Source organism: Lineus longissimus, chromosome 1 (genome assembly GCF_910592395.1).
Source record: "Lineus longissimus chromosome 1, tnLinLong1.2, whole genome shotgun sequence".
NCBI classification, from domain to species: domain Eukaryota; kingdom Metazoa; phylum Nemertea; class Pilidiophora; order Heteronemertea; family Lineidae; genus Lineus; species Lineus longissimus.
The window spans coordinates 23304558-23324796 of record NC_088308.1 but is presented as its reverse complement, the minus strand read 5'-3'; the positions used below and the strand labels follow the sequence as shown (position 1 = coordinate 23324796).

The following is a 20239-nucleotide window of genomic DNA, read 5'->3' as shown; positions in this document are numbered from 1 at the left end:
CATCACTGTGTTGTCAGTTGCTGTACATTAGTAAGCGGTATCCGTTCAATGTATTTGTTCTTCTCCTGTTTCATGAGTAGAATTTGGTGATGAAACTATGACTGTGTTGTGGAAGGTGGTGACTGGGCAGCTGACAGTATGGAACGCTGTTGATTAGCCACCTACTCCTTTGAGCGGGCGGTTCTGAGCTGCATCAGACAATCTCAACTATTTCCACTTACGCCATCTACAACTACATAGAGGCTGTCAGTCACTTTGACCTTGACTATGCATGCTGTAAATATCATGTAGTTCCTCTAATGAAATAAACATCCAAGAGCTGAATTCCGAGTTGGTTGTTTCTGGTGTGCAACAGACACTTCTTGCGGTGACGGTGTAGAAGTTTAAAATGTCCCTGGATAGAATGTCCGGGGAGCGAAGGATTCTCATAGCTCTGGCGGGAATGGCCTCCACAGATAGAACCATATCATAATCTGTCAGAATACAATAGGACTGGGCACGTTTTCTATGAGTACGGTTTCCTCCTCTACACCGTACGGCCTTGGCCGAAATGGTAAATACACAATGTACGTCATTGTCAGTTCAAGTCAGTGTGTGTGATTTTGACAATATGCAGGTTTCAGCACCTATACGACTGACGAAATACGAAGTGCAAGGATCTATGGAGTAATCTAGTCCTAAGCTAATTCATTAATGCGACACTCGTAAATCATCTTTTGTCCTATGTTGTAGGAGGAATCGGCTAAATTTTTGAAAACTTTGCCCTTCGCAGCTCTTCGTGAGGCTTGCGTACCTGGCTTGTATATATTTCTATGGCCATATAGCTCCGTTCATGTGCATGTTATGCAATAGCCCAGACCCACCTTTGACAATACTATCCAATTGGTCTAATGACATAACAATACAAGTTGACGCTGAGCCGCCGGCCTGCCTTTCGCGGGGTAGAGGAATGCCCGGATGGTGTAACGTCAAATATATTGTCTTTGGTCATGATCGGTCTCGGTTGATTTGAACGCAGGTCAGTTGGTGTGTGAGTGAACTGCGCAGAACATCGCTGGCAAACTTTTTCCGATTACAAAGGTAAAATTTCCTTCAACATTTCGGAAATCAAGTTAAAAGAGCTGCAGCAGAAGGTAGGGCCCAGTATCTATGATTGATAATTGTTTGAATTGGTTTCAACAGGTCTTTATTGCTGTAAAAGTCATGCAGTCGAGCCGAGAATGAACTGCGCAGTTGGAAATTTCAGTCGCAGATTTAAGGTAAGGCAGGACTTATGTGCATGACTGGAAGGCTTTTGACTTCCAAACAATGTCATATGATTTTTCAAAAATGCTTTAAATTTAAACAGTCATTCATTTGGCTCCACTATCCCGACTGTGGTGTAGCACCCGACTGTAACTGGCATGAATAGGGAATACGCTGGTTATGGATGTCAGATCGTGGTTCCTTGACAATTGCAAACAATTTCACTGGACGTAACCCACGCGGCGACACCAAGGACCGCTGGCTAATCTATTGATATGTTCGTAGTAGGGTGTCAAAGTCGGGGAGACGAAGAGCCACTCGTCTCTTGTAGGGGGTTCATTGAAAGTGTTTGCATTTGTTAGCCTATAAACACAAGATTTTAATCCTTCAGTCCCGTGTTTGGCGGAGAAACTAATCTTACAGAAGGCCCAGTCATATTTCGTCATTGACGGTATCTCTGGGAGGCCCTGTGTGCCGTTGATCCAATATTCATTGAGGCTGTTGGAGAGACTTCTTGTCTAAACAGTACAATTCCGCCCCCTCTAAGGCATACAATGGTAACTTATAAACACGAGATTTTAATCCCTGTCTCGGGTGTCTTTGAGAGAGCTGATCATACACAATTCCCAACCTACTCGTCAGCCAGCTGACAGATTCCCTGGGTCAAACGTGTTACTGTGATGTTTTCGAAGAGATACTTGTGGCTGTTGGAGAGACTTCTTAACTGCGAAATGAACGCAGGTTGAATACAGTGAGTTAATCATTCAAACAATATCAAATGTAACTATGATGATACTTTTTACTGGGTGACCCATGCCTGTGGGATGTTTGATCCAACATACTTTGAGGCGGTTGGCGATCATTCTAGTCTATTGTTTCCAAGCGTAGCATACCAAAAGCGGTCAGCATGTTATTGCCAAGGAAGTAGATTCAGTAATTCTATTCAAACTTGGATTGTGATTGGCTAACTGAAACTTTGGCCTTGTTGGAAAGTATGGTAAGGAAATCTTGAATTTTATAAACATGACCCTGAAACCAACCTTAACCTTGATCTGTCTCATAATTTCAGAGGCTTGGTCCAAGGATGAGTCCGATCCACGAGATGTGAGAGGACGAATGGTTGTCAGTCTTCCGTGGCAGTGCCCAGCAGTCCAGTGGCAGTGCCCAGCAGTCCTAGGCCAGCAGCTCAAACCGGTAGGAATAGATAGAATCCGTACATAGAATACAACTTCTGCTAGAATGAGAAAAAGTCCCCCCTGATGCAGTTAATGGTATTTCGCCGTGCAAGCAAAAGAAACAGCTAGCCAAATGAGAAACACGGGTGTCTAGGGATGGTCTGTTCGATAGACTCATCAGGCTAATAAATGCAATCCGTGTACAATCATTGGGCCACGCAAAGAACGTACTGCAGAACAAATTCACATATTAGATGGGGAAACTGATCGTTGGGGCATACCAAATACAAATGACGATTGAATAATTGTTTCTATTCTCCCAAATCTGCAAGTCTGCTCCCAGTTGCGCTAGAATAAGTTTTGAACTAACACTCCATATAAACCCTTATATCGATATATTTTCTCTCATCTTCAGAGGGATGGACCGACTCCCTTCCCGCGGCTGAACCCGGCATCCTCCCATCGATGTATACAAGCCACCTGTTCTACTTCTACCGGCATCGTGACTAGTCCTCCATGATGACGAACAGTAACTCTGGACCTAGAGTGCTTATAAATCAGGATGTATAGATGTAACAGAAATGAACAAGGATAGAGTGTTCCGTAGGTAGTTTTCGCAAAAGAGTAGGGACAATCCAGGATGAATGTGTGTACATGTAACAGTTTTAAATACCCTAAGATACAGTGTTCTGGGGCTGATGAATATATTATGCGCATTAATCTCTTGGGTGTTGATGTACACCAACCAACAGGGAAGGACTTGTTGCCGGAGGGACATTTCCTACTACTCCACTGGAATAGAAATCCTACCTAACTGTAGCGCCACCTGTTCCCACATGTGGTGCCCACGCACAGATTGTTGTTGGAATATCTTTTTGTAAAACCTTTTCATGATATTTGACCAATGTATCAGGACGTTGAATATCTAAATTTGTCCTAAACATATCAAATATAGAATGATAGTTTCACGATCAGTGTTGTTCTTTGTACTAACGTCAGAAGGGTCTATTCCTAAGTCAGGACAAAGTTTGGTACGTCTTTCCCGGGTGATAACGCCTTTCAAAAACCAATGGGCAACAGCAGCGCCCCTGTGGCGTGTTGGGTACTTTTTTTTGAGACACCGCAGGAGGGAATGTACACAAATCTAGCCCGTCTTCTCAAATGCTTTTAACTGTCACAACCAGCGACACTAGTGACAGTGACCAACCAGCTGATGACATCCTGTAAACCCGACCTCTCCCACAGGGTGACTGCAGTCTCTATTTGTCCCCAATATTCGGTAGACTCTCACCAGTCTCCTCCATTCACTCATTTGAGTTAGCTTCAGCATCAGCTTTTCCGAGTCTTTCGTATAAAAGCATGGCATGTTACTTACGGATCGTAGTCGCCCCCACCATTGTCGCTTCCCTCCGTCCGCTCAGCAGTTTGTCCAGCTTATCTTTTGAGAGGCACAAAGAGTTGATTTCCATCACCCGGTCTGTGAAACAAAACATTTCCATGAGGAGTCAGTATATCAATATATGAAGTCGGTTTGGTTTAGGAAGCTCCTACGACCGATACGTAGAGAAAGTATTTGATGCTACTGTCTGTCCACACAGGTCCCCAATTCTCAAAATAGTGTGAAAGAGCAGATCATTAGCGTTTTGTCCTTTGTGCTGCACATGTGCATTGTACATGTAGTGTACTTTGCTTCAAGTGCGAACCAGAGACGCATGCAGTCTCCCACTGGCAGAGACCATGCATGAAAATTGAAAAAGTAAATTTAGGATCCAAAACTTACTTCTGATGACATATCTAAACACCGTCGCCGTAATCTTGAACTCAAATACGATTACCACAGACGTCTTGTTCTGCCACTGATGGAGAAATGTATCTGTGCCCTTTGGCAGGCAGGCCATGCCCGGGGTCGTTGGTGAAGGAGTCCCGGGGAGGATGCGGTTGTTGGTCCCGACTGGCCGCTTGCTCGAGTCCGTCGGCACCAAGATGCTGGGATCATTCTCAGGGCGGCCGCTGAGCGTTGTCGCATTGGAAGCTGTAATGAAAAATGGCAGGCTATCGGTCTCTCTTCTTGAACGAGATGCTGGTTCAATCTTCGCTGAACTTCTAAATGTCGATAGCAAGAAGTTGTATGTGCTCGTCTATAGTACATGTCAAAATATGGCACGCACAGGCGGCTGAAGTCCTGATCCAGAGCCAACTACCTCTGTTCAAAACACTGGCTGTAACATCGAATGAATGGAAGGTGACGAATTATCGTCCGAATGTGACACTCTGAATGTGACACTGATTGTGACAATGCGTGGACACCGGTGGATTGTTACTTTTACATGATTGTGCCCATCTGTAAGACATGTCTTGCAGCATGTTTCTTTCTGCAGTTGATCAGGATTGTCACATCCGAGACTGGTGTCCGAGAGACATGTTATCTTCTTGCAAGAAATCTCTCCATTCTGGAAATGATGACATGGACTTAGTAATGATCCTATCAAGAAAATGACGTATCTTCCTAGCTCTATTAAAGGTTATCAAAGTCTTCAAGGAGAATCAAGAACACTTGATTGCTTCTCACCGTGATGAGAAGGGTATTTTCTATGAATGTGAGAAGTTCAGTTGGCAAAACGTTTCAGATTTTCATCATCAGTCCGTCATTTCGATCGTTGGTCAAAATGGTGCACCGTGAACAAGTATTTAGAAGGACAGACCTGTCGAGCAACCTCGTTCATCATTGGAGGACATCACAACTTACCAGACACGAGCAGGTGACGCACGGTAGCTTGCCTACACCTTCAACCACTTGATGCCAGGTTGAGTCATTCTTATAGATGAGATTGTCGGTCACGCAATCTAGATATGAAAACGAATAATTCTAACTGGGCAGAAGCGTTGTGAAATATCCAAAGTACCCGCTGCAGGAGCTAGATGTATCCCTCATGTAAGAAAAAAATCAATTATGATTACAGTGAACGTTGCAACGCATGGTCATGTCGATATGTTCTGATCATTAGTTTCTGATTGTTAGTTTCTGACAAACTATCGGAACTTTCTGGGGGATTATGTACAATGAAAACAGTGTCACCCTCTCTGAACCAACCGTATAGCGGCCATCTTGAAATCCAATATGGTGGCCATTTTATGAAATTTTCGTTGGTTCCATGCGATTCGTCATACCTGAAAACCTAGGGTATGACTTGAAATTATACCTCTACCTGCAATAGTGTCAGAGATATTCAGAGAGAAAGCCCAAAATATGGCGGCCATTTTGAAATTCAAGATGGCTGCCACTAGGGGGCGTTTCACGTTGGGGTCTTAATCGATTAGTGACAATTAGGGGTCCAGTTACCTATATGCCAAATTTCATGTCTCCATCGATAACCAGTATGTATATATGGGGTGACAAATAATTATAGGCCCTCATGGTGGCGGCCATCTTGGAATCCAGTATGGCGGCCATATTACGGCATTTCCATTGGTTCCGTTGAATTCGTCATACCTAGGGTAAGCCGTCAAAATTATACCCGTACGTGAAATAGATTCCGAGATATTGCAGGAAACGGGCCAAAAATGGCGGCCATATTGGATTCCAAGATGGCGACCGCCTGGGGGCGTAAAAAATTAGGGTCTTAATCGATAAATGACCCCTAGGGGCTGTTTTACCATCCTACCAAATTTCATACTTTCCCCATTAAAATGCACAATTCTAAGCTTAGCAGCTGGACTAAATAAAATGACCACGGCATCGTCATCGCCGTCGCCATCATTATCGTCATTGTCAACGTCATCGTCAGGAGGTAATTCTTCTCTTACTTACAGGCCGAGGCCTACTACCAAGTATATATGACATATGGTTCGCTAATGTGTTTCATTGCTATTTGCGTATTATGTACATACAAACTGAAAATCTTCGGACTGATCTAATTCGACCCATTTAGTTTTGGTGGTGTAAATCTCAAGCCTTTGATACCTTTATAGGACGGCGCCTTCAAGGCATATCATTTCAAATTCATATTTCAGTTATGCTTCCATGATTTTCTCTGGATTTTGTGAGCGTTTCGATTAGCCTCAAACATTGTTTTCCATCGCGGAGAGATTTGGAACAGCAGTAGAAAGTTGCAGCAAATTAGGGCTAGTGCGAAGCAAGAGTTTCTTTGATGAACAAGCGGTAGGTGACTTGTATGGAGAAGAAGGAAATCTTCTTAGACGAACAAGGGACAGTGGACTTACATGCCTAAAGAGCAAATAATGAGCTTATAGCTGACATGCTCTCAACTCAATTATTTTTAAAAAGGGGAATGCCCTGTCGTTCACTATTTTGAATGAGCTGCTGACAAGACCTACGAGTTTAATTCTTCCTTCAGGTGACAGCCCTTGCTGTGTCGACCTGGGGACACTGAGGAATGGGATGTGAGAAGAGTTCGTGTCATTTTTTGTAACCACTTCATCCTCTCCTTCAGCAGCGCCATGTTGGCTGTAAGTGACTTTGACCTATCCCTGGGTCTAACAGTCATCCTCACTGCGGTAGTCACCGTACTCATTGGCTACGTCCTATCAAAGAACTTCTCCACCCGTCTTCCCCCGGGTCCTTGGGGGTTGCCCTACCTTGGCTATTGGCCGTGGTTGTCCCATGATTGGCACCTGGACTTTACGAAGATCGGCGAGAAATATGGCGATATATTCACGGTCTATCTTTTTAACAAGTAAGTGTCAGAGTTCCTTGTCAAATGAATACGTCCAAATGAGTGTTACCCTACTTAAACTGGGCAGCAACAGTGGCTTGGGAAATAGTCTGAAGCACATCAGTCACAAATACGGCTTCGATAAAGAAGGTTCTATTGGGGTGTACAGAAATTCACTTGGTTTAATGAGTGATTAACATTTCCTACAGGCCACAGAAAGAGAAAGACAGGTTGCAGTGCAAATAAGAGAGTTAATAAAATTAAGGAGACATGCAGTTGACATACTGACAACCATTGAAAGGGAGGAAATAATACAATATTTATGTGTAATGTAACACATGTTGGCACCCGTTGTAATATTATGTAATTGATATCGAAATAGACTAGTAATCACTTGTAACCACTGCACCCAGCACTTTGCACACCATGTCACTGTAAAATATGTACCTTTTTGATGTACGAAATAAACATATATATAAAGAGATCCGGAAGATGTGATCAATGATCAAGGTCAACGATGACAATCAGTCCATGATCGGGTCACAGGAGAGCGGTAATAAGGCCCCGGCCGTATATCATAAAGGCCATGCCATTATTAATCCAAATGCCAATTATATATATCGTCACATAACTTTGGTAACACTGAGCTGATATCTGCAAGGTTATCACTTCAAAATCAATTTAAGTTGGAATTGATCCAGTTTTCAGCACGTTATTTGTGCATAGTGTGCCGCATGTCGTCAAAAAGCATCTGAATTCGCTATTACCCGCTGTTGTCGAATATGTTGGTGTTTTTCAATTTTCCTAATGAAAATATAACAAAATAGCTTATTCTACTTTTCAGCCCATTGGTAATTCTCAACGGAACGAAGTCAATGCAGGAAGCTTTCTACAAGAACCCGAATGCTTGGGCAGGAAGGCCATACTCTCATGGTTTTGATCTTTTTGAACTTAACCCAGGTACAGGGTAAACCAAATCTGAAAAAATCGGGTTGTGCTCAATTAACAGGGCCTTCGCAGACCTTACGGACTGGGTTTCCTCTTCTTAATGTTATTGCCAGATGTGGACCATGTTAATAGATGGATCGGCCAATTAAACTTGGTCCTTTTTAACATTGCCTCGAGCGTGGTAGCACTCGGTGTCTTAGAGTGCTAGTTGTATTATATATAACCCAAAACAAGTCTATCTGCATGACAACGCCTGATGATAGACCTTTTTGTTCCAGCCCAAACTATAACGGAATAGAATTTTCAGACAGGTATACCAATTTCAGAGAACCTGTTTAAAGATGACTTCACTGTTAAGTTCAAAGCCAGAAGGAAATTCGGCATGGCGAACTTGAAAAAGTTTGGATACGGTCTGCCAGGCTTTCAAGAAAACATAGAAGGGTTGATAGACTCAACTGCTGCGGCGTTCAACAGCCACAAGGGCATGCCATTTTTCTTTAGAGATGAATTATGGATTTATGGGGCACAAGCACTTCCGTCTGTCCTCTTCGGTAAGTGATACCCCCGTCTCAACAAGAACGGGAAAGAAAAGTCTCTGCAACCGCGTCTTTCTTTAGCGGATCAACATCTCTTCACCGGATACTTTGTAGGTCGACTTGTCGTTCGTATGGTTTGCAAAACAAGCCTCTTGAAGACGACTCTCCATGAACCACCATATTATGATATTGCTTTGTTTTGGAAAATAATTGAATAATTTACACTTGATTTTGCTTCCTAAGGTCGCAGGTACAAGCCGAATGATAAAGGATTCAACCAGGTCTTGGATGACACGGAAATATGGTTTGCCGAGTTAAGGCCAGTCTGTGAAGCTGATGTCATCCCAATCTTACGCTTCTTTCCTCGGAAGTGCGTCGCGAAAAGCGTCCCAGCAGTCAGACGGATGCTCAAGTGGTTCACCGCCTCGATAGAAGAACGCCGAGCTGAATTTGATCCGGACAATCCGTGCTGCTTTGTCGACATTTGCATCCTAAACAAGCAGGACAATGATGAAATCCTCAACTTCATCATGTCATTCTGGGGGGACGGGACGGACACGATAGTTGGGACCATTCGTTGGTGGATCTACTTCATGGCACATTACCCAGAGTTCCAAGCAAAGGCTCAACATGAAATCGAAGATGCTATAGGAGGGCGCCGACCGCTGCAGAGCGATAAGAAAGATTTACAGTTTTTAGAAGCTACGTTTATGGAGACGATTCGGATCACGACCCCTGTTCCTACGTCACTTCTCTTAAAAACGAAAGAAGATGTTGAAATCTTAGGTTACATGATCCCAAAAGATACTGCCTACTTTGCCAACTGGGATAACATGCACAAGGACCCCGAGGTGTTTGAGAATCCTGATGACTTCAACCCTGAGCGATTCATGCTGAAAGATGGAACATGCGACAGTAAGAATAAGGGATGGGCAGGTTTTGCCATTGGTGAGTTATAGGACAGCGTATCTCCTTAAAATTGGTATTCTTCTATGATTGTTCTTCTATACACTACTGTACAAGTATTGATGAGAAGTTGCAGTAGATGATCTGTGCATCAATGTGGCATGAGCAACAACGAAGCCGCGAAAACAACTAAATGGTCATGGTAATCATAACTAGCTCTCCAGGCTGGCGTTTTCTGCAATAGTTGGCGGAAGTATACGGCATCAAATAACTGCTTTTCGAACTGCATGACATTTACACTTCAACTTTCTTGCAGGGAAACGAAGCTGCATGGGAGAGCCGTTGGCGAGACAAGTTATATTCCTCTTCCTCGCAAACTTGCTTCAACAATTCACCTTCAGCTTCCCAGAGAATGAGGTCCCATCGAAAAACTTCGCCGACCTTGCCATGCCTGGTGAGGGGGTCGTCAACATGCCGGTCGACTTCAAGATAATCGCGACACCGAGAGCGACTTCATAAGAGACTTAGTAGGCCGGTGCAAACGCTATGAAATTTATCTTGGTCGTCACCAACAGCAGATCTAGATCTGTCAAATGGCGAAAAATATGTATGTTGTGTATCAACTGTCATGAACAAAAAGGTGATTCTTGTGGCTGTGAGCATGCTCTTTCGCCAATAGCCTACGGGATGCCGGGTCGGGGTCCCGCTGACAATCATACATATATTCACGATATTTTCTGATTGCTTTGATGTAGATGCTGCTGTTAAGGGGTAGAATTTCTGCTCATGAATTTTGCAAGTCGGAAATCTACAATATAAAATAAAATAAAGAAGATTGTTTGCTAACGTATTCCAAGTATCAATTTTGGGTCAGTATCGACGTAATACATGCAAGTATATATCGAGGTCTTTAGATCCGTGATGATAAATAAAGAATTGCTACTTTTAAATTTTTACTTGTTGAATAATAATGTCGCCTATCCTCAAAGTCTCTACTGGAAACTGCCCGCGTTGTTTTCTATCAACAAGCGGCGTGATATCCCGTAAAGCCTCACATTTGACGGATATCTTCAGGCCCACACAGTCATCCATGTAACCGCTGCCATACATTCGTTCAAGGCACATCTCTGGTTTGTTAGGTACGGGGACGCTATGTTTTTCAAAAGGTCTCATCCGAAGTGGAAAAACTGCAGTTTTTGGTTGCAACAAACCCCAACGCCGCTTTGGATCAGCGTCAAAAACATGTGTTGCGTTTTCTTCATAAAAGAATATATCCATGGCAGGCCACCACCATGTTCCCATAACATTGTCTACAACTTCCTGGTAAGACGAATCCGATTGCATTTTCAACATCTTAACAGACTCCCTTTGCACTACATTATACCCTGGTAGGGCACTTAAAGTGTTAATGACGTCATCGCGGACGGAAATGTTGAGAAATACGTCAATATCTGCGTCCCACTTGATTTGGCCGTGATGACGCCAAGAGCCCAGGAGGGTTCCCATGAAGATGAAATACTGCCAGCCTTTCACTTCAGCCATTTCTTTAAAATTATCGAAGATATCCATCAGAAGTCGAAAATCATCAGCATTTATGAACTGGTGTATTAATGCACACACGTCACTGCTCATCAGACTGTGCGATGGATAACAGAATGGCTTCTTGTAAACTAGTATTGAAATGTCACTTTCTACTTGACCCCGATGTTTGAAAAAGAGCCGTCCTTCCACTTTACGCCGAAGGTGACATAAATATGTCATGACTGTGATGAAACTGACTAAAGCAAGCGTAACGTAGATTCGTCTTCCAACCCACCTCTTCTGGCCATACCTTCCTGAAAAATGAGGATTGTAGTAAAATAATGACTATTGCCTGGCACCGATCTCACTCACTTGAGGGAATCCATTTTAGATATGTATTGTTTCTCTGAAAGCGTTCATAATTGAATTTGAGGCAGTAACATTGAATTGGCAACCAATATTTTTAGCTAAGCCTCACGGATTTTGAAATTTGACGGTCAAAACTCGTACGAGAATTGCCTGTAGATTACGACGAATTGTCTCTTCGGATATAAGATATATAAAAAAGGGTGTATAACTTACCAGAATAGGAATAAGATTCAAATGCTACCATGTTTGGAACAGCTTTACTTTGAAGAGATATGCAGGCTGCACTGGTAAAACCATAATATTATGGACCTTGTGCGTATACATCAGTCTCATTTGATTGCCGGCAATTAGCCGCAGCCTGTCCAGCAGCTGGTGCACTGATTTGGCCATCGCCATGCAGCTGGAACGTTGGATAGTATACTTAGAATATACTGTCAAACATATAGTAGCTGGGCTCTCCTGTAATGAATGTCAGTAATATGAATCCTAGATAAATATATGCTTGCTGAGACTACGGATTTATTCCTGCACCTGCGTGAGGCATCCTGAAGAAATCAGGGGTCAATGTCAGGGCCGGAGAAGCGAACATTAACCCCTGATTTCCTCATGATGGCGTGGGGATACTTGAGCAACCGTCGATATGCTCATGAGCATCTAGAATGGTAAAATGGTCAGGGCGGCGATCGGAAAGCTTGACTAGAGGTACAAATGATGAGAAAAGAAGATGGCGGAGGCGAACAGATCAACGAAGTCTCGGATGGTCATCCGATGAACTTTTAGTAGTCGTCGGAGACTAGCAAAGTTCGTTTGGCTCTCAAAGATCACCTTGAAGCTTCCAGGGTTAATATTCAAGCAATTCTGATGTGCTCAATTGATATTGGGGCAAAATTTCACTGATATACAGGTATATATTGAACGGCGATTGCGTGAACAGTCTTGCACTTCGTCGTAATGGGGTAGCACTATACTTCGTCACGTTCAACGGTCATTTCAGGTTTGGGGTGCGCTGGGACCGTAACACCTGAATATATCGTTATCGGATCATAGGTATGGAACCGATTAGATTAGCATTCATTAAAAGCAACGGTGACTTCAAATTCATGCCTGACACGGACTTCAAAAATGGCTTGGACTACAGCAATCACGCTGGCCTGTTTGGCTGCCATCGCAAATGGTATACAACTATACGTGGCGCCAATTTTTTATATTAATTATTTGCCAGTTTTGGTGCATTCTGTTTGACCCTGGTCCTTATATTTCTGTGCCTATCTTGTAATTTTTAGGGTGTGGCCTACCTACCTATGCGCCCGATCTTTCCGTCACCCGTATCGTTGGAGGGAAAGAGGCTAACCCAAACAGTTGGCCATGGCAGGTAAGATAATGTGATGCTCGCGTTGACGCGGCAAATGAAAACACCGTTATAGGGTTTAGAATGCCTTCACTTTGGAAATGCGGTTAGATGACTCCGGGGATGACCAGCTAAATTTGTACCAAAACGAAAAAATGAAGATATCGCAAATTACAATGGCTTGTTTTAGGAGTATCTCCGATCCGACGATGAATCGTTATGATGATGGTATGTCATCCATGCCAATTCTCTGCTTCCTTGCTGTTGCATATCTTTGCACCCGCCTACGGTCATCAATGAAAGCAATAAAATGGTGTGTCTTTTTAGGTTGCCCTGTATTACAATGGTCAGCAGGTATGCGGCGGCTCCCTCATCGATGAAGAATGGGTAGTGACTGCTGCCCATTGCTTTGCGTAAGTAACGCTCGACAAAGGCTAGTCGGTTTTCTTTTGGGGCAGTGCGCGGTTTTTGTTGCATTGCAAATCTTCACCTATACACGGCGTGCAAACGTACAAACTATATACCAAGGGCGAAGAGGGAGTGAATTGGTCACATTCTTTGTTATACAGGGTGTTTCAGTACCAATCGGGCGCGTTTTCCATCGGCTATACACCGGTGGCATTAAAATATACACTTGCCCACCCTAAATAACAAAGAATATGGTCATTGGACTGTCAGTACTGTCTTCCTGGCTGTATAATGTATGATTGCAGCGTGCATGTCCACAATGATAGCTAGCCATTCAATACTGCTTCAATCTTTCAGCGGTGGCTCAACCAGCAGCTGGTTGGTCTATGCGGGAAAGCATAAACTGACAAGGTCCGAAGCTACACAGCAGAATCTTCGTGTAGCCGCAATATACACGCATGGTAGCTACAACTCCAACACAATGCATAATGACATTGCCTTGATCAAGCTGTCCACCAAGGCGACCTTCAACAGTGCTGTAAGTGCAGTGTGCCTTCCATCCAAGACCCAGTACTTCGGCACCGGCAGGACATGCTATGCCACGGGATGGGGTGAAACTAGTGCACAGGGTAAGTTCACCAGTCTTGGGATGTCTAGCCAACATGTATATATTTGAAGAGGGCATCTGGGCTTTTAATGATGAGTATATACCATTCACACTGTAACTGTATATGGCAACTGGTTCAGCAACATTCGAGTTCTTTTGGGAGAATACGGCAGAAGGAAGCATTCTGCTCACATGTAGGCCAATAGTTTAGAACAATTCTCAGTCAGCTTCTCAGACTTAACCATACTATTGTACAATATGTAGGTTTAAAGAGGGTCGAGAAGGCCGCCAGTACCACTCTCCAGCAGGTGGCTGTCCCCATCATCTCTTCCTCAACATGCGGCTCGTCCCGTTACTACGGCAGTGACTACTCCTCCAGCTACATGATCTGTGCCGGATATAGCAATGGCGGTATGGACTCATGCCAGGCAAGTGACTCTTCTTGATGCTCAAAACTGTATTGACATCAGCAAATAGTCAAATGTTGGCCCCACTCCAGAATGAACATTGAGCAATTGTCATTTCCTTTTCATAAAAAGGTGAATTTTCAAGCAATTTTCAGTCTTCTCGGAATCACGATGCCAGTAGTCGAAAAGATATATAATGATCTTCAAACAATTTGCGTACAGCAAATTCGGCAGATTTGCTTTGATTTGAAGTAAGACCGGATCCTATTTACCAACCTAGAGTTCCACACAATCTCGAAAACCAACTGCAGACTTTAGAAGGACCTACGTTTCGACAACTTTTACTGCTTGTGATCGGTGAAATTTTATCTATTTTATTATTCGATGTCTTTGGATTAAATTTAGATTTTCCCCCACCTCATACCTCTACAAATCCTTCCTCATGCTATTATAGGGAGACAGCGGTGGTCCTTTAGTCACATCAGTTAGCGGAAGATGGTACCTGGCAGGTAAGCCATCGACGTTACCAGATAGCAATCTATATTTCGCTACAAAAATGCAAAGCAAGGGCCATGGTCAACCAAGTTCAGGGCCTTTCACTCTGGTTATATGACCGCTGTGGGTCTGTATGTGGAGCTGTTTATTACCAGGATGGAGCAAAATCTGACAAGCTGCATCGTAATTTCCTTCGCACTTTCATAGTACATTACTTCATTTTTACCGATGTAAAGTCTTGGAGTGTTCCCCTATTGGGAAGTCATGTTCTTTTCAGTTGTTCCTTGTGTGGAGACACTGAGATAAGGAAACATGAACCAAAGTTTTTCTGTCGTTCACATATCATTTTCCACTTACAGGTGTTACAAGTTGGGGAATAGGATGCGCCAAGGCGAGGTCCCCCGGTGTCTACACTCGTGTCACTGGCCAAGTCGATTGGATCAACTACGTCATGCAGAATTATTAAATGTTATTTCAGCTTCAGGAAGAAATCTTAAGATTTTCTCATTCCTCTCATAATAGTTTGTGTTATTTCTTTTACCTGTCAGTTTGTTTCAAATCATCGTTTTGAGGTTAGAAAAACTGGAAGTATTCATTGAAGTGATTGGCGGTTTAGCCAAAGCAGAGTATTTGGCCTACCATTTGACGTCATCTTCACCTGAAACCCGAGAAGCTGTAAACATCGAACCTGACAAAGTATTACCTCTGCTATGGAGAATGCTGGAATAATCTGGGTAACATTGCCTGTGATTTATCTCTCTGATGGGTCAAGATGGAAGCCCGATCTAGCAAAAATTCTTATCGTCATCGACATTAGCCATATTCATGACTGCTCCGCCACCTACATGTATACACACTGCGTAACATTCACATACCTTATTTGATCTGTCTTGGGATTGGATCTTCTGCGGTATAAGTGACCTGCAGTAGCACTGCAAGAGGGGTAGCACTTACCAGTCACCAGTAGTTGCCAAGCACCATTCCAGGGCAATTCTTTTTCACGAAGATTCAGTACGTCAATGAAACTTAGTGATCCCCTAAACGGAATGGCATGCCCTTACCAGACAGGGATAAGAAAGTCAGTTGTCCAGTTCACTATAAACACATCATTATAGACGGAGATATAGAACACATAGTTTGATTTGTAACACTGTGGTCACAGATTACTGGTAAATACTTTTACTTGTTTTTCTACTACATTGTAATCTGACAATAAAACATTAATATACCATTACATTTGATATGATAATTCGGTAAACACATTGATGAAATACATATGTAATACTGGTAAAACCCTAGCATATCGTCCTAGTAACGGCATTATGTGCGTGTCCGTCGGTGTGAATTGTTGATAAATGGATAAAACTCTTTTACTATACTGAAACATCCACATTACGGAGTTAAAGTTTCAACTCGGCCACTTTTAATATGATATGATATGAGGACCTGCTAGCTACCGACCCGTTGACTACTGTGTTACATGTTAAAATTTACGGTTAGGTATTTTTTAGGCCCAATCTACATTTGTACCAGGGACCTCTTGAGACATTAAAACTATATATAACACAGACACTGTTTCCAACTACCACGTCAAGGAGAATGTAAAATATTTATACTTTTGCCTTCTGTACAGATATTCATAGATGGCTTCAGAAGTAAATGTCCACATCCTTTTAGTGGGCCACTGTGCAAAATCTCAGCCGATTTCTTCCAAGATCTAGTTTTGGGATCCAGCGCAATCTCGATGTTAGAGATATGCAAATTGAGTAAATATATTTTTCTTCATCCGAGCCCTTTGACGATTTTTTTTCTTATGGATATACAATATATTTTAATTAACTTTGGCAGTCCAAAAAGGACGTGTGCATTGACTTCTAAATCCGTCTATAAATGTGCATTTTTTAAAACTCCTGGTCCAGGCACAACCTGATGACAGGCCAAATTATTGTTTCACATTGAATAATATTTACAAACAGATATAATTGAAGAGCAGATTCCAGTCTCACTAAAAAGTCTCCTGCCAACATTGATGTGCAAAGCTTCATCCTAGTCTATTCTATCCACTGCACATGTGAAACAGCCAGAATTGCAATTAATTCCGTCACCTACAGAATGACTGAGTAATGAGAGTACTTGTACAGTAACTGGCAGTCGTTCACCCACCGAATAAAACTCCGAAAGTCATTAAAGAGCAAATCTCCAACGAAAAGGTTGTCCCATATTTTGATGTAATAACGGGCTTATCGTCCATTTCATTTGCAGAACGTAACATTGGTCCTACGATTCCAACATTGGCCTTAGTGACGACACCTTCACAATTAAAGGAGCAATAGACACTCAAAATCAATCCATTACCAAATATCCTGCATCAACTGACGCCCCAAAAGTGTCCATCACGATGTCACTAACAGCACCTTAGGTGTCTCGGGGCTCAGTCACGATTATGGCTGACCCTATTGTGTCCATGGAGTTCTTTGACAGATGACCTGAGTTAGACAAGACATAAGCCGCAGAAAATCCTTTCCAACCGATCGTGTCGTCTGATTTGAACCGCACCAGAAGGCTGGACCCGCTTGAGGTGATTTCTGGAGGTGGCTGTAATGGAAGCATAAAACGTGAAGGATCGGGGTGGGGCGAAAATCTTGAGTACATGTACCTCCAGACTATACGGAGTTCAGTCAATACCTTAGGCTATCAAGTAGAGATGCCTCGCCTATCAGCTAACGGTGTTTCATTACATCCACCCATGCTTTCTTAACAGTAAAAATGATTCCAATCTTACCTTCGATCCACAGTATCTATTGATAAGCCTAGAATGATCTGTCTCTCCATCATACACATCTACATAATCATACCTACAAGATTTAATTAAAAAATTCAATCAGAACAATTAGCATCATTACTGATATGAAGTACAAACTACTGCATACCAGACGACCTACATGTCAGACCCTCCACGCGACTTACTCAAAAGCCTCAGTTGTCGTTGTCAACAACAACTGGTCGAAGATATGTCGTTTTCGATGCATACCATTGGGCTCTTTGTACATCAGTGAAATTTGTAAGAGGACAATTTGAAATTGTCACAAAATCTCGCAATTACTTGTCACCTTGCACCAGGAAAGCCAACTGATCAATGATTTGTAGGTTAATGTGCATCCGCTGAGGCTACCTTGTTGCTATTACCAGCAGTTTATTGGAAAAGAAACAGCTGCTGCTAGAGATACCAGGCAATGGTCCTTTCAAGCCCACTTTTTGTCTGACGACGTCCGCATAATTATTCCAAGACACTTGAGAAGAAGCTTCTTTGCTTTGTTCCAAGTCAGTCGAATCGGATGGAATCTTACCCACAATCCACTTCATCCTCCACCTCAAACGTCAAGAATTTAAAGCGAATGGTAAACTCCCCTGGAGCCTCTATCACCCAATCACAATCTTGCTTGTTTTCATAACTCTGGTCGCCATATTTCGCGTGCGAAAAGAGCTCCTTGACTGACGACGAAGCTACGAGACGGCCACCACAAACTGAAATAATTAAACAACCAAATCAGATATGTGAACGCCTCTTGGGTCATCGGTGGCTATTTTCAGCTTCCAAGTAATATCGCCAGAGAGGATTCATTGAGTTTTTTTCTCCACCTACATTTACCAAAAGTGACTGAACTGCCTGAGGAATGGTGGAATGATCAGTGAGACGTACCAGTTGTGTGAGTAGCGTGGAATCCCTTCCTCTGAACTGATGCATCTGAGTAGAATACCATATACATTTCGTTCCCGCTGGCGGTGATAGGGTCTGGTACCTTACTGCCACAGTAACTGCCCAGACTCCGGGACTTCCCGTTTAGACCATCAAACAACTCGATGTGATCGTAGTTGCATTCCTGATGAGGTTCTAGTTGAAAGTCATTGAATATCTACAAATTAGGAAATGAAATTACAAAGGCTGGTTCTTCACAGCGAACGACGCAAAGCTTTCTTTGGTTTCATGTGATGAATTGCAAAATTACACGAAAAGACGAGGAAGAATTAGGTTTCTGTAGCTTACCAATTTTATTCTATGTCCATCAGCGGCAGTGAACGACCAGACACAGTCTTTCCTGCTGGGGTAGTTATCGGGCCAGTTAGGGCTAGTGATTTCACCCTGAGAGCTGGTGATGCGATGCTGACAACCTCCCTCCTTGCAGTCGTGTTTGTTGAGGTGGAGGGTGTAACCATTGTGACAGGCACACTCATAGCTCCCAATCATATTCTTGCAGATGTGTTGACACCCACCATTGTCCGTGGCACACTCATCTTTGTCTGTAACGGTAGACCAAAATCCATATAATGTAGCCCGAGATTGATCAAGATGAGAGGACAGTCATGAAATTAAGAATAGGCCGGCGGACTTTCATTTAACCTATCAAATTGTCTTTCACCGGCGAATACCAGTAGTTCGCAATGAAACCAATATCAACTAAACAATCTTTCTCCGACTATTTATCGGAAAGTTGCAATAAATTCAAGACGTCACTATCGAAACATCAAAGATTTAATAGTTTGGTTGACTGTTTTCGACTGACTTGTACTCCTCGACACTGATACCATTGACTATAACACCCTCAGTATGCTGCAGGGATGACAGACGTATATAGTCCTATCCTATTACCATGGCCTTTGTCTCAGCGGAGAACTCTAATTACAAGAGGCTCCATGAAAATCTCCTCAGGAGGAATTTGTGATATGTCTGAAATTAAAGTTCACTACGCTCGTCCTTTGCGTGGTATTTCTTTGTAATACAATCTTATTCAAAAGAGAACGTTGAGTTTGCTTTCGTCTTAGGGGCATGGATAGGAGTGTCATACCTTTTTTAATGTACAAGTCTGTTTAACCGATCAAATATGGCGATAGTTGGAATTTAAGTTTGACGAAGATATGGTTATCTACTTTCTGTAAAGATGGCAGTAGATTTTCAAATGCCTTTTTGTCATTATGCATAAACTGTATGACTATCAAAGCGACCTGACAGCCGCCGAAGTCCGTTTGTAAATCCAACACAAAGCGGTACAGAAAGCACGCCATCTGCGAAATCTTACCGGTCAGGAACACGGCATGGAAGCCTGTCTTCTGCACGGAATTGTCCGAGTTGAATTCGATTCTGAGAGAGCTGCCCTCAGATGTGATGGGATTCGGGATGGTCGAGCCGCAGTAAGTGCCATGCTGGGTCGCTTCTGTCCCCAGGCCACTTCTGATCTCAACCGAGTCATATTCACAATCATGCTGAAACGTCAAAAGGAATATATACATCAAAAACCCATTACATATCAAATGGGATTTTGAGGAAATCAATATATAAATCAATAGACTTCATCACATGATGATGATGACAATCCTTATAAAACACACCTCACTTAACGGATTCGGCCTCGCCAAGCTCTATATACATAGGATGATGAAAGAAACCAGCTGCCCTGGCAGCCTGTAGGCCGTACGTGGTGAGTTCAGGCAGATATTGCCATAGTTTGGTTTCCCCACTGACTGTTTCAGATTGTCCCCTCATGCATTGTATACACTGCCATCAAATGGCCTTCCCGACACCGGATTAAACAAAAATCGTTGATT

The 20239-nt window shown here is 42.9% G+C and overlaps 4 protein-coding genes and 2 long non-coding RNA genes across 11 annotated transcripts in view; 3 read left to right on the top strand and 3 right to left on the bottom strand.

Moving 5' to 3' along the window:
• Positions 1–1006: 1006 nt before the first annotated feature.
• Positions 1007–3342, top strand: LOC135498722 (uncharacterized). Of its 3 annotated transcripts, none has more exons than XR_010449131.1 (3): positions 1007–1080; positions 2315–2439; positions 2836–3342. It is a non-coding gene; the product is annotated as an uncharacterized LOC135498722 (long non-coding RNA). The 3 variants fall into 3 exon arrangements; XR_010449128.1 differs by having other exon boundaries at positions 1033–1133; XR_010449133.1 differs by lacking the exon at positions 1007–1080 and adding an exon at positions 1215–1259.
• Positions 2386–4858, bottom strand: LOC135498807 (uncharacterized). The gene is made up of 4 exons (XR_010449153.1): positions 4748–4858; positions 4201–4452; positions 3796–3897; positions 2386–2476 (listed from the first exon to the last, which is right to left on the bottom strand). It is a non-coding gene; the product is annotated as an uncharacterized LOC135498807 (long non-coding RNA).
• Positions 4859–6311: 1453 nt separating this feature from the next.
• On the top strand, positions 6312–10433 carry LOC135493033 (cytochrome P450 1A1-like). 4 transcript variants are annotated; one of them, XM_064779825.1, is made up of 6 exons: positions 6312–6579; positions 6875–7114; positions 7938–8053; positions 8368–8592; positions 8821–9525; positions 9800–10433. In XM_064779825.1, the coding sequence occupies exons 1-6, from the start codon at positions 6569–6571 to the stop codon at positions 10000–10002; spliced, it is 1500 nt and encodes a 499-aa protein (XP_064635895.1). In that variant the 5' UTR covers positions 6312–6568; the 3' UTR covers positions 10003–10433. The 4 variants fall into 4 exon arrangements, with proteins under 4 accessions (XP_064635895.1, XP_064635885.1, XP_064635915.1 ...); XM_064779815.1 differs by having other exon boundaries at positions 6872–7114; XM_064779845.1 differs by having other exon boundaries at positions 6776–6887.
• On the bottom strand, positions 10429–11816 carry LOC135493042 (uncharacterized). The gene is made up of 2 exons (XM_064779861.1): positions 11587–11816; positions 10429–11318 (listed from the first exon to the last, which is right to left on the bottom strand). The coding sequence occupies exons 1-2, from the start codon at positions 11615–11617 to the stop codon at positions 10429–10431; spliced, it is 921 nt and encodes a 306-aa protein (XP_064635931.1). The 5' UTR covers positions 11618–11816.
• Positions 11817–12495: 679 nt separating this feature from the next.
• Positions 12496–15126, top strand: LOC135487394 (chymotrypsinogen A-like). The gene is made up of 7 exons (XM_064771054.1): positions 12496–12547; positions 12657–12745; positions 13049–13134; positions 13487–13758; positions 14001–14164; positions 14598–14652; positions 14998–15126. The coding sequence occupies exons 1-7, from the start codon at positions 12496–12498 to the stop codon at positions 15102–15104; spliced, it is 825 nt and encodes a 274-aa protein (XP_064627124.1). The 3' UTR covers positions 15105–15126.
• A 648-nt stretch (positions 15127–15774) lies between these two features.
• Positions 15775–20239, bottom strand: part of LOC135493031 (tolloid-like protein 1) — a 32462-nt gene continuing 27997 nt past the window's right edge. Inside the window, exons 14-19 of the mRNA XM_064779800.1 lie at positions 19714–19897; positions 18684–18937; positions 18339–18552; positions 17986–18163; positions 17421–17493; positions 15775–17233 (exon numbers count right to left, since the gene is read on the bottom strand). Of these exons, the coding sequence (XP_064635870.1) occupies positions 17054–17233; positions 17421–17493; positions 17986–18163; positions 18339–18552; positions 18684–18937; positions 19714–19897 (1083 nt within the window). The 3' untranslated portion in view covers positions 15775–17053. The remainder of the gene's footprint in view (positions 17234–17420; positions 17494–17985; positions 18164–18338; positions 18553–18683; positions 18938–19713; positions 19898–20239) is intronic.

Coding starts and splice junctions, on each gene's coding strand:
- LOC135493033 (XM_064779815.1), top strand. Junction 7,115..7,937: donor ACGGTCTATCTTTTTAACAA/GTAAGTGTCAGA, acceptor TCTACTTTTCAG/CCCATTGGTAATTCTCAACG. Junction 8,054..8,367: donor TCTTTTTGAACTTAACCCAG/GTACAGGGTAAA, acceptor TACCAATTTCAG/AGAACCTGTTTAAAGATGAC.
- LOC135493042 (XM_064779861.1), bottom strand. CDS start 11,617: ATGGTAGCATTTGAATCTTATTCCTATTCTG. Junction 11,319..11,586: donor TGAATCTTATTCCTATTCTG/GTAAGTTATACA, acceptor CTCATTTTTCAG/GAAGGTATGGCCAGAAGAGG.
- LOC135487394 (XM_064771054.1), top strand. CDS start 12,496: ATGGCTTGGACTACAGCAATCACGCTGGCCTGTTTGGCTGCCATCGCA. Junction 12,548..12,656: donor TTTGGCTGCCATCGCAAATG/GTATACAACTAT, acceptor TGTAATTTTTAG/GGTGTGGCCTACCTACCTAT. Junction 14,165..14,597: donor GCGGTATGGACTCATGCCAG/GCAAGTGACTCT, acceptor ATGCTATTATAG/GGAGACAGCGGTGGTCCTTT.